The following is a 19,538-nucleotide window of genomic DNA, read 5'->3' on the forward strand; positions in this document are numbered from 1 at the left end:
TGTTGTCGGTTCTCAGTTCTCGGTTCTCAGTTGTCGGTTGCTTCTGGCATTCTCTTCTCACATTCATGGTATTTCGCATTTAAACATGTTGCAGTTTTTACAGCCGTCTGTCTCTCTCGCAGATGAAATTGTTGCGGCTGCCATTGAAATGTTGTCGTGTGGAAGTGAGCATATTTTCCAAGCAATTAGTGGTAGGAAAAGCGCATGCCAAATGGACGACAAAGTCGAACACTGGGTTAAGTGAGCTACATACAGCTGAATACGCATATACAAGTGAATCTGCATTTACATATGTATGAAAATGTGTCTGTAGATGGCATTGCCAATGGAATTGTCATTAAATTTGAAATATTTGTGAAAATATAAAGCAGCTTAAGTAAACGGTGCGTATGTGCAATATGTTGTCCTATTTGATTGAACGTATGAATGCAAGTTGCAAGAATAAATGTTATTTGTGATGATTGGATTAATTATCTTCTTTAAACTTTGAAAAGTCAAATAATAATATTTATAATTTATTCAATTGAGTAATAAATTTATTATAAATTATAACGAAGCTTAAACTACAAATGACAGTTTAAAGTGAAAAAATTGAGACAACTAGCACTTCCATGAGAATATTTAAAACCTTGCATATTTGTTTCTAAAATTAGAACAGTTACTTAGCAATCACAAACACAGGCTCTTTAAGCCAAGTGCAAAAAGTCAAAGTTAGAGAAACGAAAATGGCATTCGCCTGCTGCATTTCTCTTCGACAGCCACGTAGGTCCTTTGTCTTCTCATCCTCCCATATGGCAAGCGTTCGCTGCGTATAGAAGTGGAAAATTCAATTTGCAAAGTGCATAAAAGTAGCAAACGACTGACGACGGCGATGAGAATGAGAATGCCACGTGTGAGCTTTCTCTCCACACGCGGCGTGTTTGTAGTTAAACAAAAGCGGCTGCTACTATCCTCAGTTAGGGCCCAGAAACTGAACCAGATCCCGACCCAGGCCAGAGGGCCACAAGCAGTCTGAATCAACGTCTGCTTACAAATGCTGCAGCGACAAAGCTCTGTTGTGCGACTGAGAGGCAAATGTGTGTATGTATGTAACATATGTAGATGACTGCAACAAACAAGTGGCATAGTGGCATAAACGTAAACGTAGCGCCTGAGTGGCGCAAACATTGTAATTAAATCTACGTCAACATAAACGACGAATGTGAATGGTGATGGCACTGGGAATAACACAGCAAAAGCCAAATAGAAAAGCAGCAGAGGTACGTATGTATGTACATATGTATGTAAAAGCTAGGTACGAGTCCTTCAACGTGATACATGTAGTGTACCAAAACCTTATCAGGCTTTAGAAGGCACTGATTGTCCGTGATCGAGCTTGGTAGGTTGCGTATTCTTGCTATGCTCGGTTCTAGCTCGTCGGATTGGTCGGGGTTCTTCCTCACTCGATCACTTGCGGCTACGCTAACACATGCAAATAGTTAATACGCAGACGGAATATACAAAAAAGAAAGCTTTATAGGAATCAAAAAGAACAATAAAAAGAGTTTTCGCGCCGACACACGCTTTAGTGGAGTTTTCTTCTAAGAAATTACCTAGTAGAGGAATCTAGATGTTGAGTTCCTCATCTCTACCCTCCCGACCATGGTAACTTTCGATTTTTTTATAAGTTACCCCCTACTTTAAATTATATTTAAGTTTTCTATATATTCGACATCTTCCCTTCGTTTACTCGACAGACCATATTAAGCAAAATTAGCAAAACATTATTTCATTAATCACTTCATGTGAAATTTTAATTAATAAAGAATTCATGATACTCCGTTTGTTACATACATATGTGATATGATTACTAATATTTACAAAATTAATTCAAGTCTGAGACGTACTCGTGATAATTTCATTTGATTAACAATTAGGCACATTTATATAATCATTTGTGTCATTAAAGTTACCTTTTGTAACATCTACTTGTTTAAGTTAACTTACTCAGATGTCGTTTTCTTACTGTCGTGGTACCATGACGAAGATGAGTGACGATGATAATGTTGTGTTGATAATGATATAATACTATATGAGAAAATATACAGATAATTAATATAAATGTACCAAAAATTAGAATTAATTCATTTTTGTTGCATCCACGAGTATGCCTCAACAATTTTCCATTAGAATTATTAATTTTATGTTACTAATTTAATACAAAATATCTAGAAGACACAGACGATGTAATTCGTGTCACTCTCAGCAAATCATAGCAGCATGCAGAAAGATTGATACAATATAACTGAACTTATTGTTGTTGCATTGTGGATTGTGGTACTGTTGTTGTACTATGCACTACTCATCCAGTGTATTCTTGGTTTTCAGGCGTATGTGCCTGTATGTGCTCCGCTAATATTCAAATCAAACTTGGCCGTGATCTCGGGTGTATGTCGGGGACGGTCAGAATCACAGTCTTTTGGTACTCCGTTGGGCAGCCAATCTGGTTGTGATCTCCGACCAAATTTGTGCACCCAATATATAGTTGTTCACTAGGGCCACACGGCGCTCTATAGTTGTAATAGAGGTTGAATGGACCATTAGTGGCCCACAGAGGCTACCATCCGCCAGTGCCGAGCTCGATGAGCCGAATTTCTGGGGATTCTATGCCTTTATTGGAGATATGGTTAGAAACTACACTGACAATTAATTCCACTTCATACCTGTATTAATTATGAAATTTATCACTGCACTGTTTATATATTTATTTATATATAGACGTCTATCCTCACATATATTCTCACTTGGGGTCGATCTGGTATTTTGCCACTGCCAGATTATATAATTCGCAGATTCACGTGGGATTATAAAATTCGGTGGCCGACAGACAATAAATACGTCTGCTTTGACTAATTGCTTTTTCTCTAATGCTAAGCTCGCTTCACTTTCGACTGTACTCCACTGCACCGCATGGTAAGCCGAGCTTTTGCAAGAGCTTTGCGAAGACAGTGATAAGCAAGTGCAGATAGTGAGATGACTAAGTTAGGGTGCGTCAATATTTAGAACAGCAAAAAAAAGTTGGGAAATTTGGAACTTCTTTTATTACAATATATTTTTCGCTCACTACACACCCCCACCCCAGATAATGGCACAGGGTATACCCGAAGAGACATTATCGATATCGCCTTACTATTGTGATTTCTTAATTCTTATATCTTTTAAATGAAATGTACCAAGTTTTTTCCCATTTAGATCTGCTAACTCATAATAATAAGAACTACGTTTCTGGATTACTTTTGCCTGAATAAATAAAGGTGCCAACTTTGAACTAAATCTTTTTCCAGCATTACTTTGAGTGAAATTCCTGGCAAAAACTACGTCACCAGTATTTAGTTGAACATTTCTGCTTCTTAAGTTGTACCTATTGGCATTCTCTTCATGAACTTGACTTATTTTATTTTTCGCGTCTTGTCGAGCCAATTGTAAAGCATCAGGTGACTGGATTGCAACGTCATCACATAAAAGATCCAAATTACGAAGCAAAGTATAATCTTTTCCATTTAAGATCATATTTTGACCGAAAGCTAAGAAATATGGTGAGTAACCAGTGCTTCGATGCATGGTTGCTCTTAGCGCTCCGCTAATGGCACTTAGATTTGCATCCCAATTAGTATGATCATTGCCAATATAAGCACGAATGGCTGCTAAAACTGACCGATTCAATCGCTCGCTTGCGTTAGCCTGAGGCGAATAGATGGCTGTACAACGATGTGTTATACCAAACTTGGTTAGGAATGCTTCGAATAAACTAGACTTAAATTGTGACCCGTTATCTGTTAAGATGACTTCTGGAACTCCAAATGTGTAAAATATATTATTCTCAAGATAACTACAAATTCTGGGGCCGTAAACTTCTTAAGTGGAGAAAGAAAATGAAATTTGGTATGGTGGTCTACTAGGACTAACAATCCTATGTTTCCGGACTTTGTTCGGGGATATGGACCTAACAAATCAAGATATAATTTCTGGAATGGCCGGTCCGATGTCATAGGTTTCCCCATAGGCGGTCTTAGTACTACATTAGGAGCTTTTGTGCTGTGACACACATTACACTTTGATATATAATTCCGTATTTGGCTAACCATTCGTGGCCAAAATAGGTATCGTTTTAATTTCTCTACTGTTTTGCCATGCCACAATGTGCTGAGCCTGGTGCGTCATGAGCTTGATATAGAACTCCCTGAACAAGTCCTGCGGGAACCCATAATTTCCATACATGGTCGTTTTTATACTCACTGCCTTTGTTAAAATCTGTTCGTTTATACACATATCCGTCTACAACTTTAAGGTCAGGTAGTTTGGTTTGATTCAGCTGGATTTTCTCGATCAAGTTCAAGTATTCAACAGATTTAAACTGATCTGCTTGTAAATTCACTATTGGATTAACGATATCGAATTCCTCTACAGATGGTTCATTGCGACGTGAAAGAGCGTCGGCAACCACGTTCTCAGAACCTCGTCTGTGTATAATGGAGAAAGAAAAAGCTTGTAACTTCATTGACCAACGAGCCAGTCTTCCGGATAAATCCTTCTGCCTCATCAGCCACTGCAAAGATGCATGGTCTGTGATTACAAGAAAATCTTGTCCCTCAATATAAGAACGAAACTTCTTTATTCCTTTCAAAACGGCCAGACACTCCAGTTCGGTTACGGAATAGTTACGCTGGGCTTTTGATAGTTTTTCGGACATGAATGCTATTGGTAGCTCGATCCCATCTCGTTCTTGTGCTAAAACACAACCAATTCCGTATGAACTAGCGTCACACAACAAAATAAACTTTTTTGAAAAATCAGGTGTTATTAATATTGGTGCTCCTGTTAGACAATTCTTGAGTGCAATAAAAGCTTTGTTGGCATCTTCATTCCAACTAATCGTTTTCTTCCCTTTCAACAACTCAGTCAGTGGAAAACTAATGGTGGCATAATTTTCGACAAATCGTCGATACCATCCAGTTAGACCCAAAATCGACGCAACTGTTTTATAGAGGATGGAATGGGAAAATCTGTGATAGAATTAATTTTATCTGGATCTGTCATTATCCTGCCTTGTCCTATGATAAACCCAAGATACTTAATTTCGCGCATACAAAATTTTGATTTACCCACATTGATAGTAAGATTAGCTTTACGTAAACATAACGCTATTTCTTGTAGTAGAATAAGATGCGAATCAAAATCATCCGATAAGATAAGTAAGTCATCTAGATATACAAAAACTCTAGTTCGGAGATGTGAAGGTATAACTTGATCCATAAGTCGACAAAGTGTTTGAGCTGCATTACACAACCCGAATGGCATCATTTTATATTGATAGAGAGGACGATTTGGAATGGTAAAGGCGGTGTATTGCCGTGAGGGCTCATCGAGTGGAATTTGCCAGTAAGCATGCTTCATATCCAATCCCGTAATAAAACTAGCTGGCGGCAATCTACTTAGTATGCCGTCTATATGTGGTAGTGGATAAGCATCTCGCCTTGTTACTTTATTTATCTCCCGCGAATCAAGACATAGTCTACACTTGTCTCCTTTCTTTACTAACACACAGTTACTGCTCCACGGACTGTTGGAGACTTCGATAACATCTAAAGCTAGCATGTTATCAACTTCTGCAAACATTAATTTTTCAATAGCTGGTGAGACCGGCCAATGCCGTTGCTTGATGGGCCTAGTTCCTTCTACCTCTATTGAGTGTTTAATTAGACTAGTGCTTCCCAGACCCTCTTTTGTAAATGACGGAAACATTTCAATCATGGCCTGAAGACGTTTTTCTTCTTCTACAGATAATTTATGAAATTTTGGTTGTTCATCTTGAGCATCAGACGACCCAACATCAAGTTCACATATCTCAGTTTGAGCTCTTATTTTATCAATCAATCCAAACTTCTTCCAGAAATCTATTCCCAGATGTTGATGCCAGATGACTGCAGGTGTGACCACTCAGGCCAGCTGACAGTGTGGTCGCGATCGAGAGTTATCGATAGTGACAAAGCTAGTATACTGTGCGTGTGACCGTGTCATACGCACAGACACACTGTTCTTGGTTTCCTCTGAAGATGGTCACCCTGCCCTTTTTAGTGCTTTTTTCATTCCGCCTTCTCATATGTTCAAATTTTCGGCACAACAGCACATGTATATTTTCAAGTGGAAATAAAACGCAATACAAGTTACAAGTTTCTATTAATTGAAAGTTAAAGTGTTATTATTTTTCAACAAGCGTCGCCCCCCTCCACATTTTGGTCCTTCGAGCCGGATTTATCGCTCGACCTCAGCAATAGCATTGGTTGACAAGATAAGTAATACACTTTATTTTTTTTCCCCATACATTTGTGCAAGTGTCGTGTTCGCGCCATATTTTTTTTCCCTTGTAACTTATATATATGTAACACAGCATATATATAAGTACATAAGCGTTCGACCGGCATTTTCTCAGCCATCTTTTCTACTTTGTGTATACTTGGCACAATATATATATATATATATCCTTATATGTATATGTATGTGTAAGTATTTATACAGTTTAAAAGAGTTCGCTAATATTTTCCGTTTTTGGCCGCGATTGTGTGTATTTTGCTATTTCTTTTTCTGTCGTATCGCGTTTGTCTGTTTTCTTTAACACACTCCTGTGTAGGCAAGCTCTCTATTGGTTATACTCAAATAACAAGAGAGTTGCTCCTCTCATAGCAAACGCGCGTAGATCCACTACACTCCATATATATATATATATATATATACATATATATATACACACATAAACATACGACATATACATCCAAACACAACACACATACACACACGTACATTTCCATACACGACACTTACACACATATACACTCCGTATATGGTCCGCAAATATTGAAACTATACAGTATTTTCAAAATCCATTGTTACACATATATATATATTATCCATTATTACACACATATATAAACACATATATACACACACATATATATATACACATATATACACACACATATATATATATTACCCATTATTACACATATATACACACATATATATATATATTATCCATTATTACACATATATACACACATATATACACACGTATATACACACATATCCACACATATATACACATATATTATCCATTTCCGTATACGTATATAAGCAGCAGCAATCACACCGAGAAATAAAGATTCACGCTGCTGTTTGTGTTTTACTCAAACATTTTTTTGTTTTTCCAACAGCGATTTTGTTCCTCGTCTGTTTTCTTGTGTCGGCTTTGCTCACTATCCTGTGACAGCCGAAGTTCTACTCCGTTTTTGTGCTTGCTTTCGGCTGTCCGCTTTACCGTGAGTCTTTGTTGAGAAAAGACTCTAAAGTGACTGCCGAAGCATAGTATGTCCAAGAGCCAAAAGAGCGAAAAGGACTCAAAACACTCGCTAAAGCTTCCGACCACAGTTCGTCGCCTGTCATCCGCTTCGCCCGCTCCTTCGGGGTCCCAATCCGCCACACCTGCCGCTCAACTCCGAGTAAAGGTCGATCGTCCGTCGCCGTCTGCTTCGTCAAAGACTCCGCTGTTGCGCACATCTTCGACTGCTCTACGTAGTCAGGCAACTACCCGTTCCGTCCAAGCTAAATATAGCAAAACCCGTGCGATGGCTCTCAGCAATTTCGTTGCCGTCTCTGACAGACTGGTGCATTTCGAGAGTCGGGTCAGAGGGCCTGCAGCCGAAGATGACAATGTACACACGTACGAAATCCGTCGTGACCGGCTGCAAGTCCTCTGGGACAACGTCGAAGCCGCTTATTCCACATGTGCTGATGCACTGCATCAAGACGGCGACGGTGAAGGCACACAGGCGATGGAGGCAAAGTACGATCACTGCTATGCAGTGTACGAGCGGTGTCTCGCCCGTGTTAAGGGGCAAATTACCCAGGTTTCCGGGTCCAGCAGGAGTGAAGCATCCGTTCCTCCTGTATACTCCAGTGGCTGCCGGCTCCCTCCAGTCGACACCGAAGTTTTCCGTGGGGATTACTTGCGGTGGCCGACTTTCCGTGACCTTTTCACGGCCATCTATGTCAACAATCCAAGGTTGACTCCGGTCGAGAAACTTTTCCATCTGAATTCGAAGACCGCAGATGAGGCCAATGAAATAGTAGCTAAATTTCCGCTGACGAACGATGGTTTCGCGTCGGCTTGGGGTGCTCTCTGCGAACGGTTTGAGAACAAGCGCTTGTTGATCACAAGCCAGTTGAAGATCCTATTTAACCTGTCCACGGTTACCCAAGAGTCGGGAGCAGCTATCAAGGAACTGCAGAGCACGATTCAGCGTTGCTTGACCGCTCTTGAGCATTCAGACATTTCCGTCTGTAGCCCGTTCGCAGATTGCATCCTTGTTTTCCTCTGCTCGTCCAAACTTCCCAAGCTCACACTCTCGTTGTGGGAGCAGTCGTTGGTGGACAAAGCGAAAATTCCCGCATGGCAGGATATGAGCACGTTCCTCAATGAGCGTTACCGTACGCTCGAAGCTATTGAGGACGTAAAACAGACTGCCAATTCACAGATCGCGACTGCAGGACCATCCCGTCCGCAGAATTCGAAGCGAGTCAACTCCTTTGAGGCCCGAGTCACTCCGAAAAGCAAATCGTGTGACTTGTGCTCAAAGGAGAATCACCCTGTCCGGGTGTGTCCGCGTTTCTTGCAAATGTCGGTCAACGAGAGGATGACATACATCAAACAGAAAAGTCTCTGTTTGAACTGTTTCGCAAGAGGTCACCAACTCCGAGGTGTACAAGTGCGCACAATTGCTTTACATGCAAAGGGCGGCACAACACTCTTCTCCATCGGGGTGACAGTGCCCACAATGGTGCCTCTTCATCGTCCAACATACAGTCCACTCCAAATCCAACGGCAACAAATGTGCAGAATTTCTTTGCTAATAACGCTCAGAATGTCCTTCTCGGCACGGCGGTCATCAATGTTTGCCACTTGGGCACTACATATACCGCACGTGCGTTAATTGATTCCGGGTCGAAGCGACCTTCATTTCTGAGCGTTTGTTCCAACGCATTAAGTTGCCTTTCCAGTCCGTGCGAGCCCAGGTATCCGGGCTAAATCACGCAGTTGCGGCCCAATCGCAGAAGTTATGTCACTTCAGCATTGGTTCTCCGACGAAGCCGAGGCTCCATATCGAGACTTCGGCATTCGTAATTCCACAGTTGGCAGGCAAACTGCCCTCCTTCGATATGCCGCGAACTTTCCTCAAGGATCTACCAGCGATAGAACTGGCAGATCCTCATTTCTACAAGAGCGCTCAGATCGATGTACTAATTGGCGCGGATATCCTTCCGTCGGTCATCTTGAGCGGCTCCCGGCCAAACATTTGTGGCTCACTCCTTGGGCAGGAAACCGTGTTTGGCTGGATTCTTACCGGCCCCGTCTCCCAGAGTATGTCGACAACTGTTTCTGCGTTTTCGACAAGAGTCGCCCTCAAAGCAGACGAACAGCTCGACAGCCTACTTTCCAAATTTTGGGAGGTGGAGGATATTCCAGCGAAGCTGATAAAGGAGTCAGACTTCGTTTGCGAAGAGAATTTCGTTAAGACTACTTCTCGTAGCACATGTGGCAGATATCGGGTGACTCTTCCATTCCGGAAGCCCGATGGCATTGAACTGGGTCATTCCAGATCTATAGCGCTGGCTCAATTCCTCAAGAACGAGAATCGTTTGTCAAGAAACGATTCTCTAAAGGAACAGTACAATGCCGTTCTCCAGGAGTACGTGGACTTGGGTCATATGACACCCATATCGCCTCAAGCGATTGGCACGACTCTAATTTCTACCTGCCTCACCACGCAGTATTCAAACCGGATAGCACCACAACGAAGGTGCGGGTCGTTTTCAACGCATCTTGTCCATCCTCAAATGGCAAGAGTCTGAATGATATCCTTCATTCAGGGCCCATTCTCCAATCGGATCTTACGATGCAGATCCTCCGATGGCGATACTATCGATATGTGTTCAATGCGGACATAACGAAGATGTATCGCCAAATCCTCATGGACTCAAAGCACACACCGTTCCAACGAATTCTGTTCCGCACGTCGGACGGTGTGATCCGTGACTTTGAGTTGAACACGGTGACTTTCGGTGTCAACTGTGCGCCTTTCCTGGCTCTACGAGTCCTTCAGCAACTTGCTGATGACATACGCTTGGAGTATCCTCTCGCAAGCCATGTCATCTCCAACAATATGTACGTGGACGACGTCCTAGCGGGGACACACACAAGAGAAGAGGCCATCCGGACCATTACGGAAGTGTGTGCAGCCCTGGACAGTGCTGGCTTCCCGCTGAGGAAATGGACGTCGAACCATAAGAGCGTGCTGAAGGACATTCCAAGGGACCATCTACTACGAGAAGACTTCCTCGAACTCGAAGACTCTAGTACGGCGAAAACTCTGGGCATCAGGTGGCAAGCTCACGATGACGAGTTTTTTTTCATGCCACCAGAAGTTGCCCATCAGGACTCCTACACGAAGAGGGAAGTGCTCTCGCAAATCGCCAAGCTTTTCGACCCAGCCGGGTGGCTGGCCCCTTTCGTTATCCGAGCCAAGATCTTCATGCAGGAGATCTGGCTGAGAACGCTCGAATGGGACGAGCACCTACCCACGGATCTTTCACTCCAATGGAAGGAGTACCTCCAGAGCTATCCTGCTCTGGGAAAGATCCGATTCCAAGATGGGTCCAATTCCAGACACGAGTGAAGCTCCAGTACCACGGATTCTGTGATGCGTCAGAAAGGGCGTATGGAGCAGCGATCTATGTCCGTGTGGAAACGGCGAACAAGGTTTCCACACATCTCCTTACTGCGAAGACAAAGCTGGCTCCGGTCAAGTCTCTCTCAGTGCCACGTCTGGAGCTTTGTGGCGCAGTCCTGTTGGCTGAGTTATCTGCTGCCCTCCTCCTGAACCTGCCAGCAGAAAGTTTCCAGACTTTCTTTTGGACCGACTCAACAATTGTTCTCGCCTGGTTGAACAAGCCACCCTGCCGATGGACAACCTTTGTGGCCAATCGAGTGGCCAAGATTGTCCAAGCCAGCGACGCCAAGAACTGGTCGCATGTGCGATCCGAGCACAATCCGGCAGATCTGGCAAGCCGTGGTGTCCTGCCACAAGAATTGGTTCGTAATCCGTTGTGGTGGCATGGACCAGAGTGGCTTCATCTCCCGTCGGATCAATGGCCATCTTCTCCAAGTCCCATTCCGGAGACTCTGCTGGAGCAGCGGATTAAATGCAACGTCGCTAAGTCGCCTCCGACTCCCGACTTCCTGAGCAGGTTCTCTGAGTTTGGCAGGGCACTGCGCACGTCTGCCTATGTTCTCCGATTCATCGATAGGAGTCGGAAGTTGGCAGTTCCAAGCTCTACCGTGGTCCAGGCGGATGAGCTGTCACGGATCCAAGAGCGGCTAATCGTCATGGCTCAACGTCACACTTTTCCACAAGAATACCAATGTCTGCAGTCCAAGCAGCAGGTTCCTTCCTCAAGTTCAATCCGAAACTTGAACCCTTTCCTCGATGGCAGGGGATTCTACGGGCCTGTGGGCGTCTGAGGGCGTCCCACTCGCTGCGTTACGATGAGAGTCATCCAATCATCCTATCGTATTCCTCGTCCTTTGCACGACTACTGGTTCGTTTCACCCATCGTATATCCTTACATGGGGGTAACCAAGTCGTTATGCGGCTGATCCGTTCCAGGTTCTGGATTCCCAAATTGAAGGTCCTCGTTAAATCCACTATCAACTCCTGCAAGGTCTGCGTCATCTACAAGAAGAGATTGCAGACCCAAATGATGGGGGACTTGCCCAAGGAAAGGGCGTCCTACTCGAGACCTTTCACGCACACTGGAGTCGACTTCGCCGGCCCATTCGAAATAAAGAATTACACTGGCCGAGCCTGCCTCATCACCAAAGGGTACGTCTGCGTCTTCGTGTGCTTCAGCACGAAGGCGATCCACTTGGAGGCAACATCGGATCTCACGACGGAGAAATTCCTGGCCGCATTCTCCCGTTTCATCGCACGGCGCGGGTGTCCACACCAAATGTATTCGGACAACGGGAAAACCTTCGTTGGAGCTGACAAGGTGATCTCCAACGACTTCTTGGAAGCGACGAGGGAGTGCATCATCGCACAACATGCCCACAAGAGCCTATCCTGGCACTTCAACCCGCCGGGCGCCCCGCATATGGGTGGTTTATGGGAAGCCGGCGTAAAGAGTTTTAAGGCACTCTTTTACAAGGCGACCTCCACCTCGAAATATACGTTCGAAGAGTTGTCCACTCTTCTCGCTAAGATCGAAGCCTGCCTGAACTCGAGGCCGATTTCCCCTATGTCCGAGGATCCTGCGGACTTACTAGCGCTCACTCCTGGCCATTTCCTCATAGGTGGCCCTCTTCTTTCGGTGTTGGAACCACCAATTAACCAACCGGCCACCTCCATCCTCAATCGATGGCAGCGACTGAAGGCTCTTCACCAACAATTTTGTTTCCGTTGGAAAGATGAGTACCTGAAGGAGCTGCACAAACGGACGAAATGGCAATCCCTACCGGAACCTTCGGATCGGTGACATGGTCGTCATAAAGGAAGACAACCTCCCTCTAACGAATGGCGCCTAGGACGGGTGCTGACGACGTGTCCAGGCACCGACGCCAAGGTTCGAGTGGTAGATGTGCTCACGGCGCGGGGTACCATCCGAAGACCCGTTGCCAAACTTATTCTACTCCCGATGGACAGCAAGACTGACCCTCCACGTCAGAAGGACTGAAGGACGAATAACATCCTATTCCGTACTCCTATTCGTCGTCCTGTGTTGTCCTATGCTATCCTGTTCCGTGTGTCATTGACATTGCAAAGAGGCTATTACAATAATCGTTTGTTTTTTTTTCTTGTTTCATTCCATGTAGTATGCCATCACATACATCAACCCACCGGGACCGCCCCGCTGGCACCAACTCGTTCCGGTGTCGCGTGTGCCGTGGGATCCACCCACTCCGGAGGTGTCAGCGATTCCTGAGGCTGACAGCGGAGAAACGGTTGAGAGCAGTACTCATCAACCAGTACTGCCCTAACTGTCTGGCCCACCAACACTCCAAGCAATACTGCCGCAGCGCGGGAAGGTGCAGGGTGTGTCGGGGGGACCACCACACACTGCTGCATTTCAAGGAGGCACGCAGCGCTCTCCCCAACCGTCAGCGACGAGGCGATGACCAACCGGTCTCCACCAGGTCCCGAACCCCAACAAGGCCACGCTCGCCAAGGCCGCGCTCGCCAAGGCCGCGCACGCCAAGGCCGCGCTCGCCACGGCCACGCTCGCCACGGCCACGCTCGCCACGGTCACGCTCCCGCTCGCCGTTACCCCATCGACCGGCCTCACCGACGTCCGAGGAGGCCTTTCCAACGTCGCTCGCATCCTTGCTGCAGGACAAGGCTGTGAGCATACTTCCGACGGCCAACATCCTGATCGACACCGGATGCAAGACGTTCGAGATGCGAGCGCTGATCGACCCGTGCGCGGCGACCAGTCGTATCAGCGCATCTTTGGCAACGGCCTACCGGCTATCCGTCACCCGCGTTGGTACGGAAGGCGTCTGCACGGCGATCATCCGCTCACGGACATCCGAGTTCCGTCGAAAGGTGCTGCTGCAGGTGGACTCGCAACTCTGCAGCCGCACCCTCCGACCCGTCGATGGCGAGAACTTGGAGCAATTCCGCAGCATCACGCTCGCCGACGAACGCTGGTTCCAGCCATCGACGGTGTCCCTGGTGCTCGGCACTGATGTGTATCCTCACATCATCCTACCTGGCCTCCTGCCGAGCACCAACGGTTTGCCAATGGCCCAGAATTCCACCTTGGGTTGGATTCTGTCCGGTCCATTTGGACAATGATACCGTTTTGCAACTCATTGCAAGGGGGGGAGGATGTTGATGCCAGATGACTGCAGGTGTGACCACTCAGGCCAGCTGACAGTGTGGTCGCGATCGAGAGTTATCGATAGTGACAAAGCTAGTATACTGTGCGTGTGACCGTGTCATACGCACAGACACACTGTTCTTGGTTTCCTCTGAAGATGGTCACCCTGCCCTTTTTAGTGCTTTTTTCATTCCGCCTTCTCATATGTTCAAATTTTCGGCACAACAGCACATGTATATTTTCAAGTGGAAATAAAACGCAATACAAGTTACAAGTTTCTATTAATTGAAAGTTAAAGTGTTATTATTTTTCAACAAGCGTCGCCCCCCTCCCAGATAAACATTCTGTTTTAAATCAGGAATGATAAACAATTCCAAACTATCAGATTTCTCACGATATCTCACTTCAGTTATAAGTTTTCCAACCACATTACTTTTAGTTCCATTAGCCGTTAGAATGGCTCCTGAACACTTTTTAGATTTGTTATTTGCTAATAATTCTGCTGCTGCTGTTCCACCTGCGCAACTTATTGTCGCTCCGGAATCTAATAAAGCTAAATATGGTTTACCTTCAATGGTTACTTCAGAATAAAGTCGTTCATCCGAACTCAAAATAATGGATGAAATTATTTTCTTACGATTAGCTCGAATGGTTTTCCAATATAGTCTTAAACGTTTAGTTGACCGTTTAGGTTTATGATTAAGTTTAATAAAATCTAAACTTGCGAATATTCTTTCACGAGTTTTTTATAATTCTCTAATCTTATATGGTAGGGAACAAAAGAATTATTACTAAATGTTTTTTTAGTCGAGACAGTAATGTCATTTGAATCAATGTCTCTTTTCGCTTGTATTGATTGCGATTCAAGTTTATTCTCAATATCGGACGTGCTTACTTGAGATTCTTGGACACGTCCGCAGTTCGGTTTCCCGATGGATTACATTTCTGGCAACGTGGCTTAAAAGTCTCCTTAGCGCCACATCCATAACAGAATATGTTACGCTGCTCTAAACAATCGTCGAACCTGTGACCAGATTTGTCACAATTCCAACAAATTGGTGCAGAAGATTTCTTCTGGAATGCTAATATTTCTTCTCCTAATATTTCAGAGTCTCTCGACTGTAACTCACTTTCATCATTATAAGCTATCTCATTTACGTACGAACGAAGTGTTCGCGGCTTAAAAGACTTTACATCAGAATAAAATAATTCATGCTTCCGCACGGCCTCGCGTAACTGAGATCTTTTAGAAATTTTTAAATGCAATAGTTCATGGTGTAGACTGGGTTGAGAATTGCGGATCAATATATCGACTATCTGGTTTTCAGACAAACTCCTTTGTAGTCTATCTGCTAGATCCTCAATTGCAAATTGAAAGTCGTCAAAAGGTTCATTTACCCCTTGATGTCTTTTCCTAATCTTATCCATCAAATCTAAATCTGTTTCACCTTCGTCGAATCTTTCACGAAACTCTTTACAGAAGGTTTCCCAAGTGAAGTTGTCATGGTTACGATGGAACTTCCAATACCAGTCACTTGCTTTGCCATTAAACAATAAATGTAGATGATCACACAAAACTTTATAATCTCTATTAAGATTTTGATCTGTAAGAGATCGAACTCGATAGATAAATTCGTCCATATGTATACATTGTTTTGACCCGTCAAACTTAATTCTCCAATTTTGAATAATGTTCGATACCTTTTCTGGAGGTATACTAGAATAAGATTCAGATCTGGGTACGCTGTTTCTACCCTGATTTGTATTGACTGCTGGACTATTGTTTCTGACTTGACTAGAGTAAGAGTCTTGTTGGGGTGGTATACTGGACTGAACTGAAGATAAATGTTCATTAACTTCAAGTTTTTTGGATATAAAAGATGTTAATTCTTCCATCATTTGCGCTTGTTGAACTGCCATACTTGCTTGGATATAGTTAGCTATTTCTACTTGAGACATTGGCTCTACCAACCGTCTTGTGGATGATCTGGTGGTCATACCTGAATAAGTAGTAGTTGCTCGGCCTCTACCTCTATAATTCTTAGCTTTAGATTGCCTTTGCAAGCTATCATTAGCTACTTCAGATTCGTTTGCACTTGCTGGTAACGAAGCCGCTGCATTTAGTTCTACTGATAAGTTGTTATTTGAATAACTCAAAACATTGAGAGTACAATTTGTACTACAAGTTGGACAAGCCGTTTTTTCTCTTATGGCTTCACGAATACAATTTGCATGGAACTTATGGTTACAAGGAGTCTTAGCTACAAGTTCTGTATCTACTAAAACCTCATTGCAAATACCACAAAATGGGCTTTGATCTCGCAAAGTCGCTTGAATATTATCGGTGCTGCGTTCGAGTGGCATTTTGAATAAAAATTTATCAAAATCATATAAACATTAGGTCTGTCTTTCAACGTAATGGAATCTGTACGAATATAATTAACTAGGCGTAATTTGTTAAGAAGGAAATCCCCTTATTGTAACTAAAGGCTATTTTAAGTTTGTGATATAATTAATCATGATGGACATAATCTGATATAAACTGAATTATGTAATCCTTATCATGACGATCCTTTTTATTTAAATACATTACAGTCTTTCTTGAAATCCAAATCAGTAAGTTCACCACTAGATCTTCTTGGTCGTGCACCCCGAAGAACTAAGTGCCATCGTTGGATCCAAAGTGTGATTCTAGAGTACTACTATTGAAATATCATCCAAGAATATACTATCATGAATGAACGCAAAGCTTTATAATAGTGAAAGATTAAAGAATGTGCACCAGAAGTCTCTAGATCTGTTTTGGTCGATAAATTACTGAGTAGTAACTTACATCGCATATTCCTAAACCAGATTCTAAAACACTTCCATATGAACCTCAAAAATCCAGTCCTATTATAATTAAGCTATTTGAATTTTGGATGGAATAGACGAGTGAATGTGGGATATTTATGTTTTTCTTGCTCGGGTCCCACGCTTGGGCGCCAATTTTACTATGTGTAGTGTACCAAAACCTTATCAGGCTTTAGAAGGCACTGATTGTCCGTGATCGAGCTTGGTAGGTTGCGTATTCTTGCTATGCTCGGTTCTAGCTCGTCGGATTGGTCGGGGTTCTTCCTCACTCGATCACTTGCGGCTGCGCTAACACATGCAAATAGTTAATACGCAGACGGAATATACAAAAAGAAAGCTTTATAGGAATCAAAAAGAACAATAAAAAGAGTTTTCGCGCCGACACACGCTTTAGTGGAGTTTTCTTCTAAGAAATTACCTAGTAGAGGAATCTAGATGTTGAGTTCCTCATCTCTACCCTCCCGACCATGGTAACTTTCGATTTTTTTATAAGTTACCCCTACTTTAAATTATATTTAAGTTTTCTATATATTCGACATCTTCCCTTCGTTTACTCGACAGACCATATTAAGCAAAATTAGCAAAACATTATTTCATTAATCACTTCATGTGAAATTTTAATTAATAAAGAATTCATGATACTCCGTTTGTTACATACATATGTGATATGATTACTAATATTTACAAAATTAATTCAAGTCTGAGACGTACTCGTGATAATTTCATTTGATTAACAATTAGGCACATTTATATAATCATTTGTGTCATTAAAGTTACCTTTTGTAACATCTACTTGTTTAAGTTAACTTACTCAGATGTCGTTTTCTTACTGTCGTGGTACCATGACGAAGATGAGTGACGATGATAATGTTGTGTTGATAATGATATAATACTATATGAGAAAATATACAGATAATTAATATAAATGTACCAAAAATTAGAATTAATTCATTTTTGTTGCATCCACGAGTATGCCTCAACAATTTTCCATTAGAATTATTAATTTTATGTTACTAATTTAATACAAAATATCTAGAAGACACAGACGATGTAATTCGTGTCACTCTCAGCAAATCATAGCAGCATGCAGAAAGATTGATACAATATAACTGAACTTATTGTTGTTGCATTGTGGATTGTGGTACTGTTGTTGTACTATGCACTACTCATCCAGTGTATTCTTGGTTTTCAGGCGTATGTGCCTGTATGTGCTCCGCTAATATTCAAATCAAACTTGGCCGTGATCTCGGGTGTATGTCGGGGACGGTCAGAATCACAGTCTTTTGGTACTCCGTTGGGCAGCCAATCTGGTTGTGATCTCCGACCAAATTTGTGCACCCAATATATAGTTGTTCACTAGGGCCACACGGCGCTCTATAGTTGTAATAGAGGTTGAATGGACCATTAGTGGCCCACAGAGGCTACCATCCGCCAGTGCCGAGCTCGATGAGCCGAATTTCTGGGGATTCTATGCCTTTATTGGAGAGATATGGTTAGAAACTACACTGACAATTAATTCCACTTCATACCTGTATTAATTATGAAATTTATCACTGCACTGTTTATATATTTATTTATATATAGACGTCTATCCTCACATATATTCTCACTTGGGGTCGATCTGGTATTTTGCCACTGCCAGATTATATAATTCGCAGATTCACGTGGGATTATAAAATTCGGTGGCCGACAGACAATAAATACGTCTGCTTTGACTAATTGCTTTTTCTCTAATGCTAAGCTCGCTTCACTTTCGACTGTACTCCACTGCACCGCATGGTAAGCCGAGCTTTTGCAAGAGCTTTGCGAAGACAGTGATAAGCAAGTGCAGATAGTGAGATGACTAAGTTAGGGTGCGTCAATATTTAGAACAGCAAAAAAAAAAAGTTGGGAAATTTGGAACTTCTTTTATTACAATATATTTTTCGCTCACTACATACATTCAACACTTTTGTCAACTGAAGTTCTGTTAGTTCACTTAACTGTTACAATAATAAGTACAACTGTGACATATTAGATGAAGATTCATTTATAATAGTTTAAAAAACATGCAAGTATTTAAACAATTTGTCTTGTATTATCGATTATTAAAAAAACATGTAGGCATTTAAATAATTAGTGTCCAATTATATTTATTTTGTGTCATCGATTAGTTTTAATCAAATTTTTAGTGATGTGTTTGCTCTTACATAAATTTAGTCTAAAATAAACCTTAAATTTCTTATTCAGTAGAGATGGCAGAATAACTTTAATTGAATTGTGAATTGTGAATTTACATTTTATCAAATAACTGTGTTTCACTTTCAAATGCAGGTAAAAAATTTTAAATTTTTAAATTAAAAATTTAAATTTAATTTTTAATAATTAGTTTCAGCATTATTGTCTAGCGATCTAATGTAAAAATTACCTATTATATTGCATAACCTATCGCTTTATTTTCCAAATTATTATTTACTTTATAAACTTCATTTCTATACATTTAACTCAAGATAGTATAGATAAAACTAGGTACAAATAAAGTGAACGTCTTTAAAAAAAAAAACGCTTGTGATCTCTAAAATGTACCACATAAAATTCCATTTCTATATCAAATCAATGTTTCACACTAATTTAATTTTGTTCTCTGCTCTTGAACTTTTATTAGCAACTTTAATTGAACATCATCAGACTTCTGCCTGCAACTACATTAATTATTTGTCTTTATTTCTGCACTTGAC

General features: G+C 42.3%; 1 protein-coding gene, 1 long non-coding RNA gene and 1 pseudogene across 2 annotated transcripts; 1 reads left to right on the plus strand and 2 right to left on the minus strand.

Moving 5' to 3' along the window:
• Positions 1-1,763: 1,763 nt before the first annotated feature.
• LOC133850885 (uncharacterized) lies at positions 1,764-3,875 on the minus strand. Its single transcript, XR_009895711.1, has 2 exons — positions 2,703-3,875; positions 1,764-2,649 (listed from the first exon to the last, which is right to left on the minus strand). It is a non-coding gene; the product is annotated as an uncharacterized LOC133850885 (long non-coding RNA).
• A 3,457-nt stretch (positions 3,876-7,332) lies between these two features.
• Positions 7,333-12,586, plus strand: LOC133850649 (uncharacterized; annotated as a pseudogene).
• A 2,232-nt stretch (positions 12,587-14,818) lies between these two features.
• LOC133850952 (uncharacterized) lies at positions 14,819-18,752 on the minus strand. Its single transcript, XM_062287215.1, has 2 exons — positions 18,351-18,752; positions 14,819-18,295 (listed from the first exon to the last, which is right to left on the minus strand). The coding sequence occupies exon 2, from the start codon at positions 16,330-16,332 to the stop codon at positions 14,860-14,862; it is 1,473 nt and encodes a 490-aa protein (XP_062143199.1). The 5' UTR covers positions 16,333-18,295; positions 18,351-18,752; the 3' UTR covers positions 14,819-14,859.
• Between the last annotated feature and the right edge of the window lie 786 nt (positions 18,753-19,538).

Source organism: Drosophila sulfurigaster, chromosome 2L (assembly GCF_023558435.1).
Source record: "Drosophila sulfurigaster albostrigata strain 15112-1811.04 chromosome 2L, ASM2355843v2, whole genome shotgun sequence".
Taxonomy (NCBI): Eukaryota; Metazoa; Arthropoda; class Insecta; order Diptera; family Drosophilidae; genus Drosophila; species Drosophila sulfurigaster.

Bases quoted from the DNA above. Each gene is read 5' to 3' on its own strand.
- LOC133850952 (XM_062287215.1), bottom strand. From the start codon at position 16,332: ATGCCACTCGAACGCAGCACCGATAATATTCAAGCGACTTTGCGAGAT.